Source organism: Seriola lalandi, unplaced genomic scaffold, assembly GCF_002814215.2.
Source record: "Seriola lalandi dorsalis isolate HSWRI2012SDOR001 ecotype SW California unplaced genomic scaffold, Sedor1 jcf7180002054522, whole genome shotgun sequence".
NCBI classification, from domain to species: Eukaryota; Metazoa; Chordata; class Actinopteri; order Carangiformes; family Carangidae; genus Seriola; species Seriola lalandi.
Window position 1 is genome coordinate 1,621,651 of NW_019525075.1, and position 25,669 is coordinate 1,647,319.

General features: G+C 37.8%; 3 protein-coding genes across 3 annotated transcripts; 1 reads left to right on the top strand and 2 right to left on the bottom strand.

Annotated features, from left to right (window-relative positions):
- Nucleotides 1-1,996: 1,996 nt before the first annotated feature.
- Nucleotides 1,997-4,144, bottom strand: LOC111660844 (green-sensitive opsin-like). The gene is made up of 5 exons (XM_023414258.2): nucleotides 3,713-4,144; nucleotides 3,456-3,624; nucleotides 3,129-3,294; nucleotides 2,741-2,980; nucleotides 1,997-2,635 (listed from the first exon to the last, which is right to left on the bottom strand). Exons 1-5 carry the CDS (start codon nucleotides 4,095-4,097, stop codon nucleotides 2,537-2,539), a joined length of 1,059 nt encoding a protein of 352 aa, XP_023270026.1. The 5' UTR covers nucleotides 4,098-4,144; the 3' UTR covers nucleotides 1,997-2,536.
- Nucleotides 4,145-12,180: 8,036 nt separating this feature from the next.
- On the top strand, nucleotides 12,181-14,397 carry LOC111660845 (green-sensitive opsin-like). Its single transcript, XM_023414259.1, has 5 exons — nucleotides 12,181-12,640; nucleotides 12,729-12,897; nucleotides 13,106-13,271; nucleotides 13,400-13,639; nucleotides 13,753-14,397. The coding sequence occupies exons 1-5, from the start codon at nucleotides 12,256-12,258 to the stop codon at nucleotides 13,849-13,851; spliced, it is 1,059 nt and encodes a 352-aa protein (XP_023270027.1). The 5' UTR covers nucleotides 12,181-12,255; the 3' UTR covers nucleotides 13,852-14,397.
- Nucleotides 14,398-17,576: 3,179 nt separating this feature from the next.
- On the bottom strand, nucleotides 17,577-24,243 carry synprb (synaptoporin b). Its single transcript, XM_087176005.1, has 5 exons — nucleotides 24,229-24,243; nucleotides 23,795-23,919; nucleotides 20,758-20,956; nucleotides 20,400-20,591; nucleotides 17,577-20,321 (listed from the first exon to the last, which is right to left on the bottom strand). The coding sequence occupies exons 1-5, from the start codon at nucleotides 24,241-24,243 to the stop codon at nucleotides 19,950-19,952; spliced, it is 903 nt and encodes a 300-aa protein (XP_087032131.1). The 3' UTR covers nucleotides 17,577-19,949.
- Nucleotides 24,244-25,669: the final 1,426 nt, after the last annotated feature.

Consider the following 25,669-nt stretch of genomic DNA (forward strand, 5'->3'; position numbering starts at 1 on the left):
GCAAGAGACTGGCTTTTGCAGGTAATCCATGGTGTTTTGCTATTTGTACGAATTGTTTTGAGAAATTCACTTACTGTTTTGCAAATGTCGAGGATGATTCGAGAAATGTACCAAAGCGACTGAGAAAAACTGTAATGGAAAGGAAGTAGATGAGTATTTCACACTATTTGAGCGGGTTGCTGACACACATGACCAGAGGACTTCAGGCCATTGCTACTTCAAACTGTGTTAGTGGGAACAGCTCAGTGTTTATGCATATTTGTCTGTTGCTCAAAGTTGTGACTATAAAACTGCGAAAGAGGTTTTTTTACGTATTGGTACCAGAAGCATATAGGCAGCAATTTCGTAAATTGCAAAAGGAGACTCGAACTCTGACTGCTGTCAGAGGGGCAAAATCTTCAGTTGGTTCTGAGTTTTGTATTGTTGGTTTTGCCTATTCTAAAAATTTCTCATTTGGCCATTTTTATTTACCCCCCCCCCCCCGTGACTTCCACTTTATTTTTGTTTAGGTCCAATTCTTCTGTTACTCTGTCCTTTTGATGGATTTAGTGGGTGATGGTTGGGAAATATATTCCAGCTGTTACCTTTTAGAACCCAAGGACCCATTTTGTTGCAGTGCTTAGTGTTTTGTTAGTTTCCCCAACAGTGGCCCCTGTGTACCAGGATTTGTTTTTTTTGGGAGGGGGGGGGGCATAACAATGGTGTGTTGTGCTACATCAGAAAATGGGTGGCAGTGGTTGAAAGTAAGTACATTTACTCGAGTATATACTCATGTCTCTTAACATGCTACTTTATACCCCCACTCCTCTACTATATATTAGCATGTTGAAATAGTGAACTTTTTTTGGTCCAATTCATTTGACAGCCATAGTTACTTTGCTACTGTTAGCCACCCTTTTCATATTAGTATATGACAATCCTACAATGATGGATTATCGATTTAAAAGTGCTCAAGTAGTCAGTAGGTAAATGAACCTTAACATGTCAATGCATCATATAGAAATTATAATCCGATAATTGGATATGTACTGTATATTCTAGCAGGACTACTTGTATCCAAGTTATTTTAAATGTTTTTTTTTTAATATGTCAACCCTTATTTACAACTCCTGTTTGCTTCCCTTGTACATTTAGTTTTTGGCACAGTATATGTGCTCATACATTTTTTTCCTTCTTTCCCTGTAAGCCCTATAAGTATTGCAGGCTGTAATTAAAAATTATTACTACAATATTAGGTGAGTTCTTACTACTAATGGGTCAGACCACACCAACCTTTGATCTGGATCTTGGATCTGAACTTCACATTTGTAAAGTTCTGTGACTGTATCTTGCACAGTTGTGATGCTATAGCATTGACAGAAGCTGTCCAGAGACATAGGAACACCTGCCAAAGGACACAAAACCACTGTAGTGGTTATGGCTTCAGTAGGACATCCAGAGTAGGAGACTCACCCAGGTGAGAACAATACCAGCCAAGCAGGTAAACAATTCTCACCACTATCATGCAAATTCATTTGATCAGTCACTCTTAGTGTTTCCAGTGACAGTTGACTTAAACCCAGTAAGACATGTAAGACCTGTAACACTCTGGTGTCCTTATCCCTGCTCTTTTCCTTGTTAACTGGATTAGCCTGATGTAGCTTTACCACACTCCTTTTTGTCCTAACACTGTCATGATCAGGTAACCCCAATGACACGATTCTATGCTGCTTCCTTTAGGTGCTAGCGCCCCCTACAGACAAGATTCAGGAACATGTGTTAGGACGGACTGAGACGGTAATGAGGAACATTTGGTCAACCAGTTAACCTGAGAAGAACTTGAGAAACACAAGCTTCTCTGAGTGTCAATAAATCTCTTCAGAGCTCCAGAAGAATAAAATTGTTCAATGTACGTAAAGCTCCTATTTCACATTAATCAAAAACCTTTTGAGGTTGCAACTCTATAGTAGTGGCCAGTCTTTATGGCCTGATGTTTGAAATCAACTCAATATGTCAATCCATTTTCATGCATGCATTTATTTATCTATGCTATTTTTTATATATATACAATGTTTACAATTTATGATGACCATCTCAACAAGTGACAAAAATAATTTTACATTGTATATAGTTGCTCATTTTGAAAATAAAGTACAAAATGTGTTCCCACTGATGTAAAAAATAAATAAATAAAACAAATGTTGTGGCTTTGAAACATATGTTTTTTTTAAGGGTGTAATGTAGATTCAGTGGTGCCAAAAAGCTCAAACATCTCAGGGATATCTATGCCTCAGGGAGTCAAAATGAGCATCCATATACATGTGTTTACAGATCTTACCATTATTTGCAGTGATTTTGAATTCACATTGATTTCCAACACCCTTCAAACAAAAGGTGAAAAAAAAATGCAGTTCATGAGTTTTATTCCTGGAGCCATTCATCACTGGTCATGTAGTTCAGACGTCCCTGAACTTGACTCAGTCCACATTTAGGATTATTCCAGATTAAAGAGACAGTAAAAAGGAAAATGTCCAGGTAAATGAAAATGTCTCTATGTTTAAGAGACAGAGGACACTTCTGTCTTGCTGGTAGAAACTGAGGTCTCATCCTCCACCATGCCGCCCATTCCAATAGTGCTCAGCATGCAGTTACGGAACTGAAAAAGAGCAAAAAAGATGTTAAAATAACAAGTTTCTAACATTCATCATGGTGGGTTTAGACACAGAAAACTTAAGGTAAGACCATTTTTATAGCAACCAACCTGTTTGTTCATCAGCACATAGATAAGTGCGTTGTACAGTGCTGAGCTCTTTGCAAAGAAGGCAGGGATGGATGCAGTCAGGGCGGTGAAGGCAGCTCCCTTGTTCAGGAAGATCCAGCCGGCAAAAGAGGCATATGGAACCCAAGCTACCAGGAAGCCACAGACCATCAGGATACACATACGTGTCACTTCCCTCTCAGCCTTCTGGGTGGACTCTGACTCCTGCTGCTGGGCTGCAGCCTGAAGAGTTTGAGACCACAGAACGTCATCAGAATTCACAGAAGAGACCATTTTGCCAGGTTTAAAATGAAAAGCACCTATTCTTCAACCGTGTTTCTTCAGGATTGAGCTATAAGTTAAACATCTGATGAATTTAAATTTTACTCACAGCTTTGACTGTCAGCACAAGGCTTCCATAAGTGAAAAAGATGACGAAGACAGGTAAGAAGAAGTGGACGGCAAACATGTACATGACATATGATTCATTGTTGAAGCCTGGGGCCAGGGTGTAGTAGTCAGGTCCACAGGAGCACTGCATGCCCTCAGGGAGGTACCTGTGTGAAATTGAAGAAGAGCCATTATTATAAATAATCAAGACTGTTCACTTTTACTGTAATTTTAACGTGGATGGTTTGTTTGAGTGGTTTTCTGTGTTTTCAAATCTTCACTATGATGTTTTATGTAAGTAAAATTACAGATAGAAAAGTGAATTAACCTGGACCAGCCAAACAGTGGGGGACCAGCGCATGCAAAAGCCATGATCCAGGTGAAAAGAACTCCAGCTCCTGCGTGAGTTCCAGTGAACTTGAAGCTTCCCATGGGTTTGCAGACAACAATGTATCTCTCAACGGCCAGGACAACCAGAGACCACAGAGCAACTTCACCTGTAGAGAGAAAAGGTAAGAAAAGTTATTCATTTATACACTTGGCAATGAAACAGGAAGCATAACTTCCTCTATAATTCTTTCTCACCTCCCAGTGTGGCCATGAATCCCTCAACAGCGCAAGCAGTGGCTCCGAGAATGAAATAGCCGTTAAAAGCAGAGGTTATGGTGATGGTGAATCCGAAGGCGCACATGATCAGTCCGGCCACAGCCAGGTTGACCAGGATGTAGTTGAGAGGCTGCTGGAGTTTCTTGTTCTGAAATGTTACCAGCAATGTCAGACCGTTGATGGGAGTTCCAGTGCAGATCAGGAAAAACATGTAGCAAGCCAGCAGTTTGTACATAATGGGGTCCACCATGTAATACTGTGGGTATTCAAAGGGACTTCTAACAATCCCAGTCTTGTTGGACATGGGAATGTAGAAGTTCTTGCCCTCTGTGCCATTGGCCTCGATTCCTCCTTCCCAAGCCATTTCTGTTGTCTGTTGTTCTGTTGAGTTTCTTCACCTAAAGAACTCAAGTGCTGATTGTCACGATAGTCAGAGTTGCAGGGTGTGATTTTTATACCTCACCACTAACCCTTTGTCAAATTGCCAAAATGAGATTATGGGATTGTGAGGTAGTGCAGAAGGTAAAAGAAGCCAGTAATTAATCCTAACACCCCGGATAGAGATGCCAGAGCCCAAAGTAATTTGCTCCACTTTCCAGGGGAATTTTCTTAATCCCAATTAATGAATAGGAATTAAGTTCGGTCAACATCTTTTGGCACATTATTCCAAACAAGCAAATTTAAATTGAAATGATGAGGAAAATATTGAGTCTATAAAAATATATTATCAGTACATAATAACCCTCTTTTTTGAGAACATTCATGTATGAACTGATCAGTTTGTTTTGAATATGGACCAATGAGAAAAAAAAGTAATAGATACAGTAGATAATGCTATACTTCAAATAGAAGCAAGGGCACATGTAATTGTGTTCTCATGTGACCTATGCATGTGATGAGCTGAGGTGAAAAACCTCACTCACTATTTTTTGAAAAAAAATTTTCTTTCTACCTCAATTTCAGTAATATAAGGATCTGGGTAGGAGCTTGTTTCTTTTCTTCCTTTTTTTTCATTGATTGCTTGAATGCACTGAGTTGAGTGTTTTTAGGGTTTATACTAGGCCACACTAACAATTTAACATTTCCACTATCATCATCTCTCACCAGTGAGTGAGATGTGGGTGTCATTATCCTCATCAGATTAAGCTCAGTGCTTCACCTACAGTGGCCTGGCTGTGATGTAGCAAAAGCTTACTGTCACAGGATGGAAAGAAAATGTCTGCTAAAGACTTATCTAATTTGTTATCTTCCTTCCGTGGCAAAGAACATCCAGTATCAAATAATGCCTTCTGTTTACTTTAAGACTGCCCATTCTTAAAAATGAATGGATATCAAAGGAAGTCAAAGGAAGGGCTGAAGACAGATAATGACTGAATCAACTGTCACATGATTTTGCCACATTAATTGTTGGGGACTGCAGATGCAGTAAAGTTTCAAATCCATCCTTAACAATCGAACAGTCAGTGTTTACTATCACTATATTGTAAGTAAAAGCCACATATGATGCCCTGTAAACATCCACTGTAATCTAGGCTTTTGCTTGTTTAATAAAGGGTTTTGCTTGTTACGCAATGTAGTTGTGTTTTTTTCTTGTTTTCTTTTTTGTGCTAGTTAAATGTAGTTTTCTTTGTTAAATGTAGGGGTCTGCTTGTTTAATGTTGTTTTGTTAATGCATTTTTTTCTTAAATGTAGGATTCTGCTTGTTTGTAGTATTTTACTTGTTAGTGCAGTTTTTTGTTAAATGAATGGGTCAGCTTGTCTGATTTTGTTTTAATATTTTTAGCTCATTAGTGCAGTTTTTTTGCTTGTTTCCTGTATGTTAATTGTCCCACATAACATGTATCTGTGAGTTACATATATGTAGAGTAAGTAATCCATTCACTTCTTATAATTATTTTCTATCCATTTAGTTTCTTCATCTGTATCTTGTCTTTTCAATGGTACATGTATACATATGTGTTCAAAATTAATTGAACTGAAATTTTTACCAAGTAAACTGATGATTTTTGATAACCTGACCTCAACAGAAACAACAGAACTGCAGATAATGCCCACATGCCCCATGTCACATTCAAGGTGTCTCAAGTGGCACTCTTGTTATCTGCCTTATCACCTAACAAATTGAGCAGAAGAATTAGAGCACCATCCGGGGTTAAGATCATTAGCAAATTATTTCTACTTACCTCACCCAACCTGAAATCTAACTTTGCTAATTTGAGGCTGTCTCCATTTATAAGACAGTCTAAGACTTTGTAATTAATTAGGGATTCCGCTGGTAGACAAACAAGCTCATTGTGTCCATCCACTTATTGAAGATGTTGAGAGCATCGAGGAACATCTACATTCTCATGTCCAACAGGACTGTGAGAGTGAAGTCTGTTTGAATACCCAGTTTTATTTGATAGATCCGGGTAGATTCTTACATGTTTGTCCTGATCTGACCTGGATCTCCATCAGTGTTCTTCCACTGTTCCAGGACTAAGAAGCTCAAGCAATATCTCAACTGTTTTCTGGTGATCTCAGCTGTGGTTGGACTGATGAAGAACAACCCTGGATTCACTACCACCATCACACCCACTAAACCGTGTGTGTTATGGAGGGATTCATGGCCATACTTGGAGGTAAAGTGCAAATGAAGGTATCAGAAATATACTCTGTACACTTCACTTCTGTACACTGTATAAGTTTCTCATTGCTTTGAAATAATCTGCGTTTCTACCAAAAGGCCCTTGATATATAATAAATATGTTTGATTACTTATGAGATATTGCTTGCCTCTGATCATGACATTTTACTCTTGATTTTTGTCAAATGGTTACATGCAGTGCAGAGGCTGAGCAGATGTTGTATTCAAAGTAAACAATGACTTAAAATATGGGTGCATAAATATCTTAGGATAGGATGGATTTATCACTTTAGTCACTTGAAGTTGACATAAAATGGTGTAACTATTCAGCAAAAAAAATGTAAAGCTGTTGCTATGTAAAGATGCTGCTGTTAAAAGCATAAAGTACATGGAATGTAAAAGTCCTGTTTCTGCTGAAACTACTACTGCTACAGCCAGTAGTAATATTTAAATAAACACTGTTACAAAGTGTTTTATCAAACGATAGACCCAAATCACATGGAAAACTCATAATTGTAACTGTAACTAGAAAATTCCAGGGAAATTTTGAGTGCCACGGGGGTTACTGTCGGGATGAATACATGATTTATTTCCAGTGTTCAAAAGTCACCCTGATCATATTCTGGTTTTGAGAAATGTCTTGATATAAAAGACTCTGATATAAAACAATGTCACATCCCTCCATCATGTATTATGTGGGAAATATCTCGTATTCTGTGTTTTTTTTTATTAAACCAGAGGCAACATGTCATTTAAAGGGTTAAAATCCTGAAAACTAACAAACATTTGGTAGGTTTGAGCAGAACTGAAGTGGTTTAAGAGATGTATGCAAAAAAAAAGCAGAAAAAAATATTGCTATATGATGATTTTATAGCATTTTCTTTGTGTGTCCTTTTTTGGACGCGAGGTACCCCAGAGGGTACAAAATGTGTTACCAGTGTATAATAGACCTGTAACAGTAACTGACATTAGATTTTAAAAATATGTCAAAAAAGACACTTTCTTGCAGAAATCCATACCTTCAGCTGTAACACAGCCAAAATGATCAGCAAATCAAAAAAGAAAAGTGAAGAAAATGTCCAAAAAAGGACAGAGGGACCCCTGAGGGTTAATAAATCCCATGAACCGCTATTTAAATTACCACTATTATGTTTTTTTCAGTGCTAAATTTAACATTACTGGGGAGGAGAGCAACGCGACTAGAAGTGACAGCGAGAGAGGGCTAGTGGCTTCTCCTCTCCTCTGTCTCAGCGGAGACCGTCACAACTTCATTCACTCTTTTAACAAAACAAAACAAAAAAGCAACGAAGGAAGCAGTAAATGGACTTACATATTTAAGACCTAACTAAATGTAATTTAAGACCTAACATGCGGCTAATGTAAAGCTACTAGAGCTTGGAGAGTTGGTTATCTGGTTGCTAGGCACGCACACACGCACACAGGTCAGGAGCTGCCGTTGCCATGGCAATGTGAAAATCTGCCCAGAATTTGGCTTCTACATGGCTTCAAACAATTGCAATTATGAGAAAACTGTTACTTCTTTTCAAAAACCGAAATGAAATGAAATTTTGTAGAAAAAAGGTGAAATTTTGTGGGTTTTTAAAGAAAATTCCAATGCATTCCTAATGCATTATTTATTCTCAGTATTTTGGGAATAACTTTGGGAAAAATTGGAATTTTAACACCAAAAGTCATAGCACCTCTTTCAGGATCAAGACGCATGTTTTGATGTATATATTACCTCTCAGCTATTCTAGCTGTAGAGGAGTGCCTCGGAGCTGAGCACCCGTGGCACTAATAAAACCAAGTTAGTTATAATACTAATACAAATGTTTTTCAAAAGTGAACAAGTCTAAGGGGCCCTGACAACAAAGATGCTAATCACCTTTGTGTTTGGATTTGGAAACAATGCGAACACCTAAAGATCTTGGGGAAATCTGTAATAGTTAGAGTTTTCTAAACTCTCATAGATCTCAGATATGTGATAATATCTCTTTTCCCCTCTATCCAAGATGAAGATCGATCATTGTTGTCTGCAAATCATGATAAGCCTCAAGTTCACTGCAGATCATGCAAGAACTGACACTTTCTTCCTCTTGATCAGGACTTGTGCTTATAATATTGGAGTTTGTTGAAAGTTTATTTAGAGGATTATTTATGTGCCCATATATTGGAAGCCTAAGAAGAGCTGAATGGAGTTGAACTTGGTTGTAGATACCTTTTTTAATAAGTTTCACCTCTCATCCAAGATGCTTCTTCAGTTCTGTGAAGAATGGAGGTGAAACGTCCTGAATTATCCAGTTGCCCTCAATTCTACTCTTCTTGGATAAGCACGACCAAAGAGTCATCACAGACATTTATGAAGCCTGTTTCACATGTCCTTACAGAGGATATCTACCTGGATCAGCTTCAGTAACCAAGCTTGGAATTAAATGTTGTAAGTCTTTGCAATTATATAAAATGCAGGAAAGCAAAACAAAACACAGGTGTGACAATGCAGTGTGGACCAAACAGCCATTAGAGGCACGCGACTGAAGACATGTTTGAGGGAAAAAAGAAAATGGCTACCTAACACTACGTTTGTCAGCCTAGGGCATTCAAAATAGCTATCTATGACAATGGTAGTCATGAAAGGCCAACTACTGTATTTCAGTTAGGCACCAGGGGAAGTCAGAGATTATTTACGGTAGGTTATTGGCTGGAACTTGCCATAGAGAGAAAGATAGTACCCCAGACAGCTGCAGGATCAGCACCATGGAGAGCACCGCAGTCCTGACTGAGAGAAGAGACCGTCACAGAGAGCTATAGAGTTATAACTACTGCCACAGTCAGGCACAGCGATATCTGTTCCACACAAAGTGGGACATTCTCCAGTCTTAAAAATGGCAAAGACTAATCAACTGCTACTTACTTGCTGTTAATATTTAATGATACTGTCATTATTTGAATTAAACATATTTGCTGTTTATGGCCATTAGGAGTAAAATAATCCTTAATCCGTAGACCATTGTTCCTCGTTGTTTTAAAATAAACTGAACTCTCTCTTTGCTTTTGGGTAATATTCTCCATGTTTTTGTTACCTTGTTTGCATCAATTGTGACATTAGTGAATTGGTGGAAGATGAAGCATCAGTAAGACAGAAGTGTCAACTGTTTACCTACAATAAAAGCCTTTACTCAGCTCTGGACATTCTTCTTTCCATCTCATTCTGTATTATTGTGTATATAGACTGATTTTTATCTTTTCCTTTAAGAAAAATGTATGTGTATCATATCCGATCAGCAGATCGTCTTTGCAAGGATGGTCAGACCCAAGCCACGGTCTTGGTTTTAACCCTATCATGAAGTATCCATTAAGCAAGGGGGATTAACTGGGCGTTTCTGACCCAATGGCTTTTGAGGAGGGATTTCATCTGGAAAATTCAATCACTAATATTACAGTTCTCTTTACTTCAAAACTACTGCACATTGTTTTAAATCCAATATAATAGCATGATTATCTGCAGTTTACTCTTGCCATGAAAACATTTATCAAACAGTGATTGACCCCAGGCAGCCGACACGTGATCAGGCAAATGATCTAAAATCCGGACAATACTTTGAGGACAGCATTAATCTAAACCAGTGGTGGAAAGCAACCTACTCAAGTATACATTTTAAATGCCTGAACTCTACTTGAGTATTTCTGTTTTTAGCTATTTTATACTTTTGACTCCACTGGTCAAATATATCGCACTGTTTTATCCAACAGTTTTACAATAGTTAGTTAAAATGATGTTCACTCATGCATCAGCAATGCAATAATACTATACATTTAAGTACTGGTGGTTAAGAAGTACTTTGATCTGTCAATCAGTAAAAGTACTAAATACTACAGTGTATAAACACTGTTACAATTCAAAATTTTACTTAAGCAGAATACAAAAGTTTTAACATCAACATAAGTACCATAAGTGAAATTACGTATTGTACAGCATGACACATTTCAAAATAGTGTATATTGTATCATAATTATTGATGCATTAATGTTTAAGTGAAACAAATTTTAATTATTCTATATACTGCTGGGTAGCTTGTGAATTTCCTGTGGCTCAATAGAGTCTTATCTTATTGTAACCTATCATATTAAATAATAATTTATTTGGTGGTTACATTTTGTATTTCTGTATCTGCAAATAAACTAATAACTAAAGTTTCCCTATCAAATGACTGTAGTGGAGTAAAAAATATAATAAAAAAAGTACAATATTAGTTTCTAAACTAATACCTCAAAACTATACTTGAATACAATATGTAAATATCATTCTTGAAACATCTCGCCTAAGGACTGCGAGATTACTCTGTCTTGTGTTTGACCAGGCTTTGCAGTGATCATTAACAGACTCTCGAGGAACACATGGCGAGCATTGTAGACTTATCTTAGAAGCTGTAAGAACCAGATCTACAACCAAGTCCAGTTGCCCTCGACTACTCTACGACTCTACCCTTCTTGGATTACAATGTCCTGGATCGTCGCAGATACAGTATTTCAATATTAAAGTGATGTGTTGGAAATCCATTACCTTTTCAAAATAAAGTTTTATCAAACAAAGCTGATCCACAGTGTTTTAACACACAGTTTCGAAACGACTCTCAGTCCTTTGTAAACAGATATGGATTAAACCTGAACGGCTAATGAAACTACAGTATGACTCAGTAGATCGCATACCTCCGCCAAGGCCAAATAATCCTACACATGATTATTATCTGGATCTGCACCAAATTGAACAAAGTAATAGATCTCAACACAATTAATATGTTCAGTTTTTCCACATCAATATCGATACATTATTTCCTTAGAAATTGACGAAAAACTTAAAGGGAAGTGAAAGAAAAAAAAAATGCATCCGCCCCTTAAAACAGAACACAAAATTGAATGGGTTCTTCCCAGGCCCATGTTCCCATCCCTCCAACGGGTTTGGTGAAAATCAATAAAATAAACAAACAAACCAACAAATGAAAACCAAACACTGGCGGAGAGACAAGAGGCAAGTTTTTCTCCAGCTACCACTTTGCTTGACTTACCCAATTTCTGAGCATTTGTCACGGTCTCCCAGCAAACTCTCCTGCTCTTCAGTGTTAGTCTGAACATGCATTTTGATTGGAAAAAAAACAACAAAACATCAAGGTGATTACTGAAGAATAGAGATGGTCGAGGAGATGGTCCAAGCAGAAGACAGAGTGTCGTCAGTGGTGGCCGCAGAGAGAAGCTGCTTAGCAGGGTATGACTATCAGCTGAGCAAAGCCTAAGGTGAGCATGAATCTGTGCAATTTTAGATAATTAGTTAGTCATCATTACTTACTACCAAAAAAAAAAAAAAAAATTAAAGATTAGAAATGAAATCGAACCACTATACAGTTGAATATTGTAAATATTTTGTGGCTTAGTAATAAACGTTAAGTTAAAAATTGTAATTAGTACATGTTCAATGCTGTTAATTTAACCCCGGATTGCTTTAACCAGAGGAATAATTTTAAAGTTTGTGCCACAAACAGTGAATAAGTCCTACGTATATTGGAACATGGTGTATCTTGTAATGCAGCATTTTCTAGTTGATCTATCATTACTGTTCCAAATGTAGGTTTAAAACGGTGAGAATAGATTAGATAAACATGTGACCCCTAAGTCTCTATCCCTCATTGCTAAAGTCAATTATCAATCAGAGATCAGCTGCCCACTTCCTCACAATCCTCTTGTAATCTAATTTTGCCAATTTGTGGATAACGCTGGGAAGGTATAAAACAACACCCAGGAATGCATAAGCTGTCTGTGTGTGGTTGGTTTACAGCACTGGTGACTACTTGTTGGGCTTGCATACTACTGGCACTCTCCATCAACTGAAGCTCGGCTACTGAAGATGGCTTGGGAAGGAGGAATTGAGCCCAATGGCACAGAGGGCAAGAACTTCTACATCCCCATGTCCAACAGGACTGGGATTGTTAGAAGTCCTTTTGAATACCAACAGTATTATTTGGCAGATCCTATCATGTTCAAGCTTCTAGCTGTCTACATGTTTTTCCTGATCTGCACTGGAACTCCCATCAACGGTCTGACGTTGCTGGTCACAGCTCAGAACAAGAAACTCAGGCAGCCTCTCAACTACATCCTGGTCAACCTGGCTGTGGCCGGACTGATCATGTGCGCCTTCGGATTCACCATCACCATCACCTCTGCTGTTAATGGCTACTTCATTCTCGGAGCCACTGCTTGCGCTGTTGAGGGATTCATGGCCACACTGGGAGGTGAGAAAGAATTATAGAGGAAGTTATGCTTCCTGTTTCATTGCCAAGTGTATAAATGAATAACTTTTCTTACCTTTTCTCTCTACAGGTGAAGTTGCTCTGTGGTCTCTGGTTGTCCTGGCCGTTGAGAGATACATTGTTGTCTGCAAACCCATGGGAAGCTTCAAGTTCACTGGAACTCACGCAGGAGCTGGAGTTCTTTTCACCTGGATCATGGCTTTTGCATGTGCCGCTCCACCACTGTTTGGCTGGTCCAGGTGATACTGACATCTTTTTAAAATCTTTGATTTTGATAGAGTGATAGGACTTTGCATTTTAAAACCAGTTACAATTTACTCAAACACATGATTCAGCCTCAAGAAGCTGTCAGTTTGTTAGTCACAAGGGTCTTACTGTGGATGCACAGAGAAAAAGTTTATTTCATCAGAATGTCTAAATGATTGTCTTTTTTTCAATTTCACACAGGTACCTCCCTGAGGGCATGCAGTGCTCCTGTGGACCTGACTACTACACCCTGGCCCCAGGCTTCAACAATGAATCATATGTCATGTACATGTTTGCCGTCCACTTCTTCTTACCTGTCTTCATCATCTTCTTCACTTATGGAAGCCTTGTCATGACAGTCAAAGCTGTGAGTAAAATGTATATTCTTCTGCCATTAATTAGACTTGCTCTTAGCTTTGTGTATTTATGAGTAATGTGTATATAGAAGAATTTATTTGATGAACTTACCATTTTATATTTGACCAAACTCTTCAGGCTGCAGCCCAGCAGCAGGAGTCAGAGTCCACCCAGAAGGCTGAGAGGGAAGTGACACGTATGTGTATCCTGATGGTCTGTGGCTTCCTGGTAGCTTGGGTGCCATATGCCTCTTTTGCCGGCTGGATCTTCCTGAACAAGGGAGCTGCCTTCTCTGCCCTGACTGCAGCCGTCCCTGCCTTCTTTGCAAAGAGCTCAGCACTGTACAACCCAGTTATCTATGTGCTGATGAACAAACAGGTTGGTTTTGTATATTTTCTAGTCTCGAAGCATTTCCTTTTTCTTCTTTATTTAATCCTGAACTATGTATATGCTTAGTTTCTGAATTTGCTGCTGTTTCCTTTCCCTTTCAGTTCCGTAACTGCATGCTGACCACTGTTGGAATGGGCGGCATGGTGGAGGATGAGACCTCAGTTTCCACAAGCAAGACAGAGGTGTCCTCTGTGTCTTAATCATGATGAAATCCTCAAATCTATGGACATTTTCCTTACTGATTGCTTCCAGATTTTAAAAGATCCCATTAAAAAAAACTAACAAAATCATGAACTTTTGCCAAATGGATTTCTGGATATGATGAACGGAGTCTGAACCAAAAACACAGAGGAATTTTATCACATCTGTTAATATGTATAAACGGGTAGGGTAAGAAGGTGCATTTTCTGTGGAGGTTATCTTGTACAGTATTTGTATGTGTGTGTGTACGTGTGTGTGTGTGTGTGCAAGAGCCTGTGAGTGTGTGAGTGAACTCTGACTCACTGTACAGCTTGTGATGACACTCCAGACACCTCAACTCTCATGTCAAACTGTAAACCTGCTGAAATGTGACAAGACTCTCTGCTATGATGAATGTGTAATCACACATGGGGTATTTTCATGTAATTATGTGGGGGAGCATTTGTTTCACTGGTCTACCAGTGGCATTATTTTTATGTATTTTATGAAAAAGAAGAAAAAAAACTATATATGGAGTAGATAATAAATGCATGCATGAAAAGAAATCTGCTGTTGTGTTCATTTAAGTCTGAACTTCACATGAGTGTTTAAACCAAAGTAGAAATTTATATATTTGAGTTAAAGTACATTTTTAAACTTAATAACCAGCCTTGATGTATTTTTATTGGGACACAATATTATAAGTTGATTCCAAAATGTTGATATTCAGCTTAGTTTTCCCTATAGGTGTATAACAACCTCTACCCTCAGACCCTGGATTTGATTAAAAAAAACACCTACGGGTCAGCTATTCATGATATTCTCATTACCTCCCTCTTAGGCTTCAGAGAAACACCCTTTGTGTAAATACTCAAAGCTGTTTTTGTATGTGTCTGTCACAGAGCCACCTCTGAGCAGACCTGCATATTGCACTATAATCCCTAATTGTGTAATCCTGTGTGAATCCTCTAAAGCGGCAACAAGAGCAGAGGGCTTTCAAAGAGCTGCTGCTCCAGAGTCCTGGCAGATTTACAGCACTCGTTTCACAGTAAATGAAAGTGACCCATGCAGGGTTAAATGGTATGAAAAGCTTGGTATCTGTCACATTTCTTTGATATTAAGTGGCTGAAATTGTTTTCATCTAGTGTAAAGAGGACAGCCTGTATTGAACCTCGCAGTCATTTAGAAAGGTTAACCTGGGACAGCGCATTATCTGTGTGGTTGAAAATAATTTCACAGAAGGTTCATCTCTGGGTAAAGATCCTCTGACTTTACACCCACTGAAAATATATATTTACATGAACATGAAAATGAATCTAAATATATTCTACAGATCCTATGTCCATGATGAGTGAGCATCATCACAGTCAATATGACTTACAGCACTATTTTAGAAATGCAAAAACAGTACATCTTTTATTCACAAAAGCCTAAGTGTTAAGTTGACCTCATCTGAAGTTGCCCACATTCCAGATAAAGTAACTGTCTAAATAATTAACTATTTCATATGGCATGGTAATGCGCACACCTCCACAGACTGCAAACTTCTGAGAATCGTGTGTATTATTAAAATGTGAATTCCGAAAATTCTGGTTCGAAAGTGCTTTTGTGTTTTGCAATGAATTATGTTCTTTCTCATCTCACAGTTAAAGAGAACAAGTGAAGAAGGGAGGTTCATGTGACACTGATAACTATTTAGCAGACTTACATCAGCTGTGGGAATCCTGTAGAGCATAGACGACTCATGTGTGATATATTTAGTGCGACATTATACAACCCCTTTGAGTCCAGAGACATTATTGACAACTCTGACATTAAAACTGCAGGGCACCATGTCATACTATGTGGTTTCAGACCATTTGCAAATGTAAAAACAAAATGGAAACTTACACATAATCCCTGCTCCAATAGTATAAACTGTAAACTGCAAAAGTTTAAACTGTGGCATATGTGAAAAGTAAGAATCCTAATAAGCATATATAATACGTTTAAGACATTTAAACCAGCAGGATCCTCTGCAGGAAAGCTTACAGCTAAGAAGACAGGTGAATGGCGCCCCCTGCTGGTGTTTACAAAGAAGTCCAACATGTTCCACACTGTGCACCATGTGTAGAGAAAAGTCACAGCATTTTCATGTTGTGCAGGGCATACAGACATAACTGGCGATATTTGTAACACACCACTCTATAACATGTTACAGCTCAGAGGGGATTAATTACACCCTTCTTCCATACCCAATAGGCCATCTATCCCATGATGTAGCCATTTATTTCCTGCTGATAACCTGACCCTAATTGTCATGCTGTGGGCACACACTCTGTAATTTTCTTCAAAGAGCCTGCTCTGGACACCTGCATGTGCTTAGTGTCTCTGTCAGGGGGCCGGCAGAGACGAGAGTCGCCTCTCTTTGTTCTAATTGCTCGGATCATATGGGAGGAGCCGCATACAGAGGTCTTAATAACAAACTTGGCATGCACTGGATATATTTCCAGGCTGTGAGGAAGCCTTGAGGAGGGCAACAGTTCTGCTGACTGCAATCTGCAGTGGATAAGCTTTACTGATGAGATACTGTATTGATATTTGTATTTAGTGTTATTATCAACGTTGTTGTTGTTGTTGTTGTGGTGTTATGACACATTAACCAGTGCCAGTAACCACCAGCTAAAAATAAATGAATGAATAAATTATGGCTTTGTGGAAATTAGCCAATACTAGCTTATCATGCTGGTTAAAATCTATCCTTCAGGAAGAGAAAGAGACAATAAGGAGATCCCTCTTTCAGACAAACATATATTAGGTGTCATATATGGTAGTGTGTTGCCATATTATTTTTGCTAATCAGATACTGGTGGTAATTCTCCTTGTGAACTGAACATCATGTGTAAAAGTTGGTGGAGTGTCCCTTTAAATGAATGCCTAACAGATGGTTTATTGACAGTCATTACGACTAAACATCATGGACATGGTTTTTATTAAATGAAATATTTACATTGCCTGTGGTAAAGTTAGGAATTGGCTGATATTTAACAATTAGACATTACCTAAATGAGGTAATGATTTGTTTAAAAGGCCACAACTGTTCCTTCAACAGCTTTAATTCATGCATTATGAATTACTCAATTTAGTGTTAACATTACTGATATTTTTTATTAAACAACTTGAAGCCTGTATGTGCACAAATCTAACTCATTGTCATCAGTAGATTTCAAACTCTTCAGGTTGTATAGCGTGGTAAGAGGTTTTAGGTATTAGTCTCATGATAATTCTCTTAGACAGGATGAAACTAACACCCCGAGGGATTATCCCTTTGGCCTTTGCAGTTGAGATAATCCTGATACACAGTGTGAAACATGCTTTAATGTCTGTGCTCGTATCTCCATTACAGTGAATAATCATTAGTGATTCCCTATACAGACTTCCTACATTTCTTTTTTAGTATTTCCTCACTGTCAGTCTCCTCTGCTCTGTTTCTTCTCTCATGTAGAAGAAGAGACTCTCACAGCTCTCATCATATAAGAAAAACCATGGTAACAACTGCTCCACAGTGGATATGCTCACTTTGATATCAGTTACTGAAAACCGGAGTATCAGTAAAGAAGTTTCCCGAGCAAGACTTGAGGCACCCTTCAAGTAAAACAACAAACAAATTTTGATACCTTAAATGAACTTATCAGCTCCTCATCAGCTGCGCTCAGTTTGAACCGCATTTTATGAATTTTATAGAAATGATATTCATTTGTGAAATTATAGTTTTAATGATCAGTGTAGTGCAGAGGACTGTGACACGAGATGGAATATATGCAACAAAAGCATTTCAACATATTCCACATCCAAATTATGCATCTTAGTGTGTTTAGTATGGAACATAGAATTCTTCTGCTTCAACACAAGTATAATAAAATGTGACTATACACGTACCTACAAGAAAGCATACAAAATAAATACAAAAACAAATAACATATTTTAAGTTCCACTGAAACGGCACCAATTGTCCATTTGAAATCAATATTCATTTTAAAAAGAAAGGACACATTGGTTTTAATATCAAGAAAAACCACCAATGATGACGAAGGGAATTAAAGATACAATCAAACATTAAATATTTATAGAGAGAAATCTGGCACATTCGTCAGATATGTTTCAGCACTTGTACTGCACACATTTTCCCATCAAACATATAGAATGGAACAAAATATGTAATGCTTTTTCATTAAAAAAAACATTTCACAAGATAAGGAAAAGGGTAAAACTCTTCCATTTACAGGTAAAAAGTTTAACTTAAAATAAATTAAATGAAATTAGTTCAGTACTGACAGACAGAAGCCCTAAATTCAAGCTAAAGCAACGAGATCAGTGGTCCTTTGTTCATTGAAATTCAAATTTCATGTTTTTCTCGGGTTAAAAATGGGAATATGTTGTCAAAAAACATTATCCAAGCAACCTGTAGGTAAACTCAAGTGCTACCACAGCACTTATAAATCCTGTATTTAACAGAGTGAACGGGTACTTTGTATTGTACCTATACTTCAATACCATCTCTAAATCCATGGAAAACGTAATGCAGTAAAGACTATGACAGCCAAAGTTTGCAGTTAAAATATCTTAATGTCTCTAATCATGTTGTAACAACTGTGCTATTGTTGTTGTTGCTTCTGGCATAACGAATAGTCACACAGGAACTTTTTTGAACAGGATCTCTTATTTGTAGTCATATGAACACTGATGTGTTTGGTTTCATCATATTATAGCATCATATCCAGGTACAGTTATTTCTCAGGGTGTGTTGCATTTATTCTGTACGTACGGAAAGTAATGTCATTGGAATTTATTTTAACATTGTTCCAGTGTAAGTATTATATTTATTACACAGATGTTCTATATTGATAAATACTGATCTATAATGGTTTTCATCCTTGGAATAATTCATGTCCTTATTGATAAGGACATGAATAAAGGACATCATGTCTAATGGCAAAACCATGGTGGACTAGCACTAAACACACAAGGTGCTAACAAATCAAACATTACGTCAACTTATTTTTATTTCATTTTTTACCTCTATGTTGTATTGTTTTGGCCAAACTGACCACACACTGTAACTCTCAAGTGAACACTGAGATGTTCAGAGCAAACGGTCCACAGCAATATTTGCTTATTGCCAACTTCAAAAATGAAAAGAAAAAAGCAAATCAAATTCTCTCAGAACCTTATCAAGGACGTGCTAAATCTGAGCTCTTATATAAGGACGAGACTCGCCAGACAGACAGTGTGCAGATGGGAAATAGGAATATGTTATCACCATAATATTTAGTCATAATACATATTTTATAAAGGAAAAAGAAAAAATATCACTTGTGCATGTGTAAGTTCCAAAATGACAACTATGGGACAGCTGATGACTAAGCATATATGACATATGGGGGTTTCATCTCTGGCAACAGCTGGTCCGTTTTGATGCCAGCTGAAGTCTAACACCTCAAATGCCAGAGAGTGGTCCGGCTGTCTGGTTAAGGCTAAACAATGCACCCACTAAAGGTAAAGTTTGGTTAAGTTTGTTTGAATTCGTTAAAACTAAATGATGTGATAAATAAGTAGTGGCTCTCCTGGGATACTTAAAAAGCACCAGGATGTGCGAGGTTTTGAAAAACATAATGCCATGGCGCCAAACACTCAGTTTAGTAGCATCAACGACCTTGGCTTAGGAAGGAGGTAAATTGAACAAAACATTGAAATTGAAAATATAATCCTTCTTTGTACTATAACCAGGTAGACCTAGCAACGGTCCCACGGATGCACCCCCCAAATGGTGGTATATAAAGATTTTTTTTTCCTTTGTCAGGTTGGATTGAATGTAGGATGTCAATTTGATTTGTGTCTGTGCTAGACTGAACTGTTTCTGAGACGGATCAGAGTTTATCTGTATACATGCCTTGTTGCAAACACCATTGAGTGAAACTCTCAGAATCTCCATGTGCAATTAGCTAGGCTAATTCACCTATTTAGAGGGTTTCTGTGGTACCTCAAACAGTCAGATTGGGGACCTAATTTAGTTTCAGTTGTGAGAAGTGCAGCTTTAAAACCTGAATATTGCTGAGGTCCAAGAAAAACCACCACAAAATCACATCTCATTGACAAATATCTTCGGCCCTTGAGAAGCCACTTTATTCTCCCTCTCACAAATTACTGGTTTACCAAGATATGTCTGTGGTAAACTGAAGCCCGCTTGTGACTGGTTGAGGCTAGCTTGCCTGTGGACCTGCTGACTGCCCTTTGACTGATTGAAACTGTCTTGTCTGGAGGTTTGTGGACCATAACTCTCCTCTGGCTGGTCGAAGCTGCTCTCGCTGTAGAGCCGCTGTCGCATTTCACTAGACCGTTTTCCAGAAGCACTCCTGGTCGGGTATCTCTGACCTGTCTTGTACCAGCCTGTCTCTTTGAAGACAAACCAAATATTTCCGACCCAGAGGACTACGTTAACAAAACCAAAAACCTGGAGACAGAAGAGGAGCAGGAATAAATAACTTGTTTTATCCAGTTTTGTGTTTTCATTTGTTGACTGAATACCTACCGCAGACGTATTAAGACGTGACCAGAGGGGCTCCTGGGTAGCTGTACATTTGATTTCCTGAGCTCTGCAGGCTGAGATGAGCAGCAGTACCTGTGTTGGGTTCGTGGCTGTCTTGATATCAGAGAGAGTTTTGGCCCAACAACAACTGCTGGCCAGCCACATGAAGGAGAAGATGACTGTAACAACAAAATCCTGTTCAGGACGGGAGAATAGAAAAGAGATATAAAGGGAGAAAGTCACACACAGGATAGAATAATCAGTCACAGTCATGTCATGCAAACGCAACACTATCACACTTTATTGTACCTAATTAAAACGAAGGACAAACACTAAAAGGAGGAGGTACAAACTCACTCACCACAAGTGGGCCTCTGTTGTTCTTCAGGTACTTGTTCTGGTAGAAGACATAGACGATGGTTGCCAACAGAGAGTAGAGGAAAGCAAAAACACCCACAGTCACGAAAAACTGAGCTGCTGAAGAAAAGTCGCCATCCAGGAAAAGAATCTCTTCTCTTTTTGCGTCGCACAAAGGAGCCTTGAAATGCACTTGTTGTAATCTACAAGACAGAGAGAGAAACTTTACAGTGAATGGAAAAAAAACAAACAGGTTGTGAACTGACATGTGAGGAGATTGACTCTGCAAGGAAACACGCCTCTTTAACTGCCCATTGTACACTGGTACTTTCAGAGCACTTTTATAAAGTAATCTTGTGGCTAAAAGAAGTACGGTTGAGGCTAAAAATGCTTTCCCATGAGACCTCTGTGAATTTGGCGTGGCATACAAAGGGACAGACTCACAAAGAAGCTGCCAGTGAAGAAAGACGAGCAGTTCTGCAACTTGGCTTTGTAAAAGGAAGCGTAACGACATCTGGACTGTAAAAAGTTCTAAACTCGCTATAAGACAGTGGCAGGAGGGATTGTCACTATGAGAGGACTAGGGTCAAATCTATTTTGGTGAACATGAGCTCATTTCATCATACAGAGGTTGAGGTTTTCATGATCCTTTTATTGTTTTGTGATTGATAAAGCACTGAGGTGTATGGTGCTGGGATTTTTTACATTTATTTTGTTTCAGTCTTGGTGTTAGATCATTTCTTTATTTTATTTAATTCATTAATGTACAGTTTATGCTTGCAACTGTAGATGGATAACAGGAAATGAGGGCAGAGAGAATAACATGCTACAAAAGTTTCAGGTTTTTGGTCATGGTGTAGCTGATAATGATTAATCCTATTTCTAAAAAACATAACGTAAGTCAAACTATAGTCTAGCCAGACATATCTCAACCCTTTGTTTAGCGCTGTGCCAGAGTCAAAAATAGTCTATAGTCTCAAATATGTTTTATAGCTAAACTACTTAAAACAGTGACTTTAGTTACCTGATCTATCAGCATGATGCCAGTCAATCACATTCAGTCTCATGTATGATGCATCATTGTGTTGTCTGAAGCCCAGGATGTTTGCTTTCACTTATCTACGGAGCACGAGCAACCAGATGCTGAATGCAGTTCACTTAACAGCCACCAGTGTCATTAATAAGGGTTTTTGTGAATGTTACATAATTGTACCGTATTTCCTCAAACAGTGGCCAGGGCCTTTATGTACCTTAATTGCAGAAGGTAGCAGACCTTTGTTTGAGGCTTTTATTATAAGCAGGCCTTTATTTGTAATTCCCTCTGTATGTTTATGGTCATATTTTAGTAGGAAGCCTTGTTTTGATCTGCTGCCGTTTGTCCTGTTAAAGTTACTACCTTAGACTTTAATACAAAGTCAGCACTTCCTGTAACTATTTCAAACACAAACAAAGTGTTTAAAATAGTATGATTATATTGTTGAATTTATTAAATTAAAGCAGTGGAAAGGTGCATTAAAATGCTTAACTAGTATGCAGGTTATATGATAGGCACCAGGAGTGTATACTGTTATTATATTATACACAAACTCTGATCCCATACTGCACTGTACTGAAAACATATAAAACACTGAACTGTGGTCGCTACAATTGTAATTACATCTATAGAGTGGTTTCCACTGAACAAACAAACACCAGTGTCAAGCCAGCTGAACTGTTAATTAGACACTTGGCCATCACTCACACACTCTGGAGCATGGAGCATGGGGGTGGACGATCACACTGCTGCACTACAATACCATTGAGTTCACTACCACAACCACATCCACAGCACACCGTTAATCATGCAACTGAAGTGGTAATCATGACCATTTCATTGGATGAACCAAAGTTACTATCCAGCCAACTTTGATTATTGATCATTTGTGTTTATATTTTTCTGTTGTTGAGTCAAACTTAGAAACACGTTTCTTTTGCTCAGCGTTTTTATTTTTGTGTATTTGATGAGAAATGTCCAACTGAGATAAGAGAAGAGAAGAGAAGAGAAGAGAAGAGAAGAGAAGAGAAGGGAAGAGAAGAGAAGAGAAGAGAAGAGAAGAGAAGAGAAGATATAAGATAAGAAATAAAAATGTAATTATTATGGATGAATGCATTCTGTATTTCCGCTGTGGATACTGAAAATAAATATTTTCTATTTTAGCCCTGTAGAAAGAAGTACAAGCTTCACTTAAAATAGCAACAAATCTGACAAACAGAGTCTTCTCTATTCTAGTCTTTGTTTTATCATCTTCCAGAAAGCTGTGTTTGTACATCTGAGATTGTCGTGCAGTACATGCAGGTCTGCAGGAGTAAAAATGAAACAAGACACTATTTCTGTAGCTCATCAGCTTATCAATGGATCTCTAGGCAGTTACATGTGCATGCTGCAAAGAAAGATGTAGTGGTAAATTGCTGTAATATCACAAAAGACCACCTGAGGTTAAGTCTTGACTGAAAGGACTCCAGGTACGGTTTCGTCTAATGATGCAGTGAAACATTATATATTCTTGGATCTGAAATTGGGCCATTTTCCCACTCAGCTGTCCAGCTTCCTGATCTTAAATTGGATGAACTTCAAGAGAGAATAGCTCCCCTCTACCGAGCCTGACAACATGATGAAGTAGAACTGTGCAGTTTTTAAATCTTCTTTTTTCTGCCTGACCACTTTCCTGAAATTCACACAGATGATTACTGGGGACATGTCTGGTTAGGTTGAAAGCACAGTTAATAAAGTCTAATAAAATCTTCACTTCTTGTCAGTCATATAAAATTCTATTAATCAAAGTGTCAAAGATTAAATTACTACATAAAAACATACTCATTTTATAATTAATATTTGTTCTTTAGGTAATACATATTCAAGAAAAGTTAATTATCCAACAAGATCAAAGAAAAAACAAATGAATTTATATCATGAGACTTTTTACTGGATTTGCTGTTGCAAAGGTTTCAGTATTTGAAACAAGAGGTGAACATAATGTCAAAGAACGCAACAACTACTTTACCTGAAAGGATAACCAAAGTCAATGTTGATGCTGAGGTTACTCTGCCTCCTGTCTGCACAGTCCACTTTAACCTGGAGATGACCATTGTATCCTCCACATGTTGCAAAAGCACAGATGGCAAAAATCTATAAAAACAAACAAACAAACAGAAATCCGTTATTGATCACCGTTGGCTTAATCCAGTATCAGTTCTGTAGGTGGTTTTCTGCATAATACATACACATCAATAAATTACAGGACAGATTATTAAGATTTATAATTGGTTTGAAAGCAAAACCTGAATAATTTAAAAGTCGGAAGACAACTAACAGAGCTGCTTACTGTGCACTGGAGGGTGGCCAGAGCAGTACAGTGAGATTCAATATACAACTCTAAAGTCTTTCTATCTTTTTGTCTTTATGTCTCTTATACAATAAAATCAGAATATTACTCACTTGCACAATGTTCATATTAAGAATGAGATATTTACTGTGTCAACTATACTATTAATAGCTCTTTTAAAAACTTTTAAACGTGCCACATGTAGCATCGACAAACTGCAACAGTGGCTAAACCAGACATTTCATGCAGTCCTCTTTCTCTCAGCAAGTCATAAAATGATTAAATGAATGAGAAGCACCATCAAGATCACACTTTACATTGTATTTCATACAATGGAACACACATCACAAAGGAAATTAAGCAGGATCCATTAAAAAAGAATAATGAGACTAGAAAATTAAAACTTACCGGAGCAAATATAACCATACACATTTAAAAAATCACAGAGCTCAAGACCAAGTCCACACAGGGTCGACAGCTTTTGTCCCTAGGCTGAAATGCCACTGATGTCGACAGGAAAGAGAAGAGAGTGACTCTTCCAACAAAAGGGGGAGGGCTGACAGGAGATATCTTCCCTAAGGAGGAGTCTGAGATTTTCTCTAACTCTACATTTATTGGCAAATACTGCAACAATCTGTAAATACCTACATCAGGTAAATATGTACAGCATAATTGTTTATATTTCTATTGTACCGAATAGTACATTCATTCTTTTCGTGGCCACATAATTGTTGTTGTAGGACCAAGACAATATTGATCTCAAAATATCATCTTCTATATAAGGCTACATTGGGAACATGAAACAAATGGAAATATCTGGGACTTAATTTTCAGCACATTAATTATTCCCCTAGCCCAACACTTAAGTGGTGGTTTCACAGAGTTGATCTTAATACCACAATCCTTTGAACTTACATGTGTATTGTGCTATTTTAGGCTGATCTGATTTTGTGAATTTTGATATTTTCATACAGGGGAACTTCAGGGTTCATCATAATCACAGAAATATGGGAAACTGCCTGCCTTTGACGTGGCTTGCTGTGGGCTGTAAAATGCAGAGAGGTCGGTGGGGAAACTATTTAGCATAAATAAATCACTTCTCTGTTTTCCTGAACTCATAAATGGTTTTGTGGGTGTATGATAATGTAAGGTAATTAATGGAATTGATTTTAATATATATCTAAGCAAGCCATTTCCTTACCAAAGACCGTGTTGCCATGGTAACTAACGTGTAACCCAAAATGCTCTTACGCTCCAGTACAAAAATGACTATCATTATTGTCCTTAGTAGTTTTATGTTAACAACATATTAGACATTATGATTAATTTTTTTTGTTGATATGGATGTAGATGTTTCAGACTGTGCATCAATACAAACAGACATAAACATAATTGAAATGTATTGCAATATCATACTGAGGTCTGATAATTACATGGATTGTAACTCCCTGTTTTTGTATCAACTGACTCTGACAAGAGATATACATTTTGAATGTCTTTAATAAGTGTTTCAGAGTTTGCATATGTGTTGGAATAAAAATAAAAAGTAGTTGT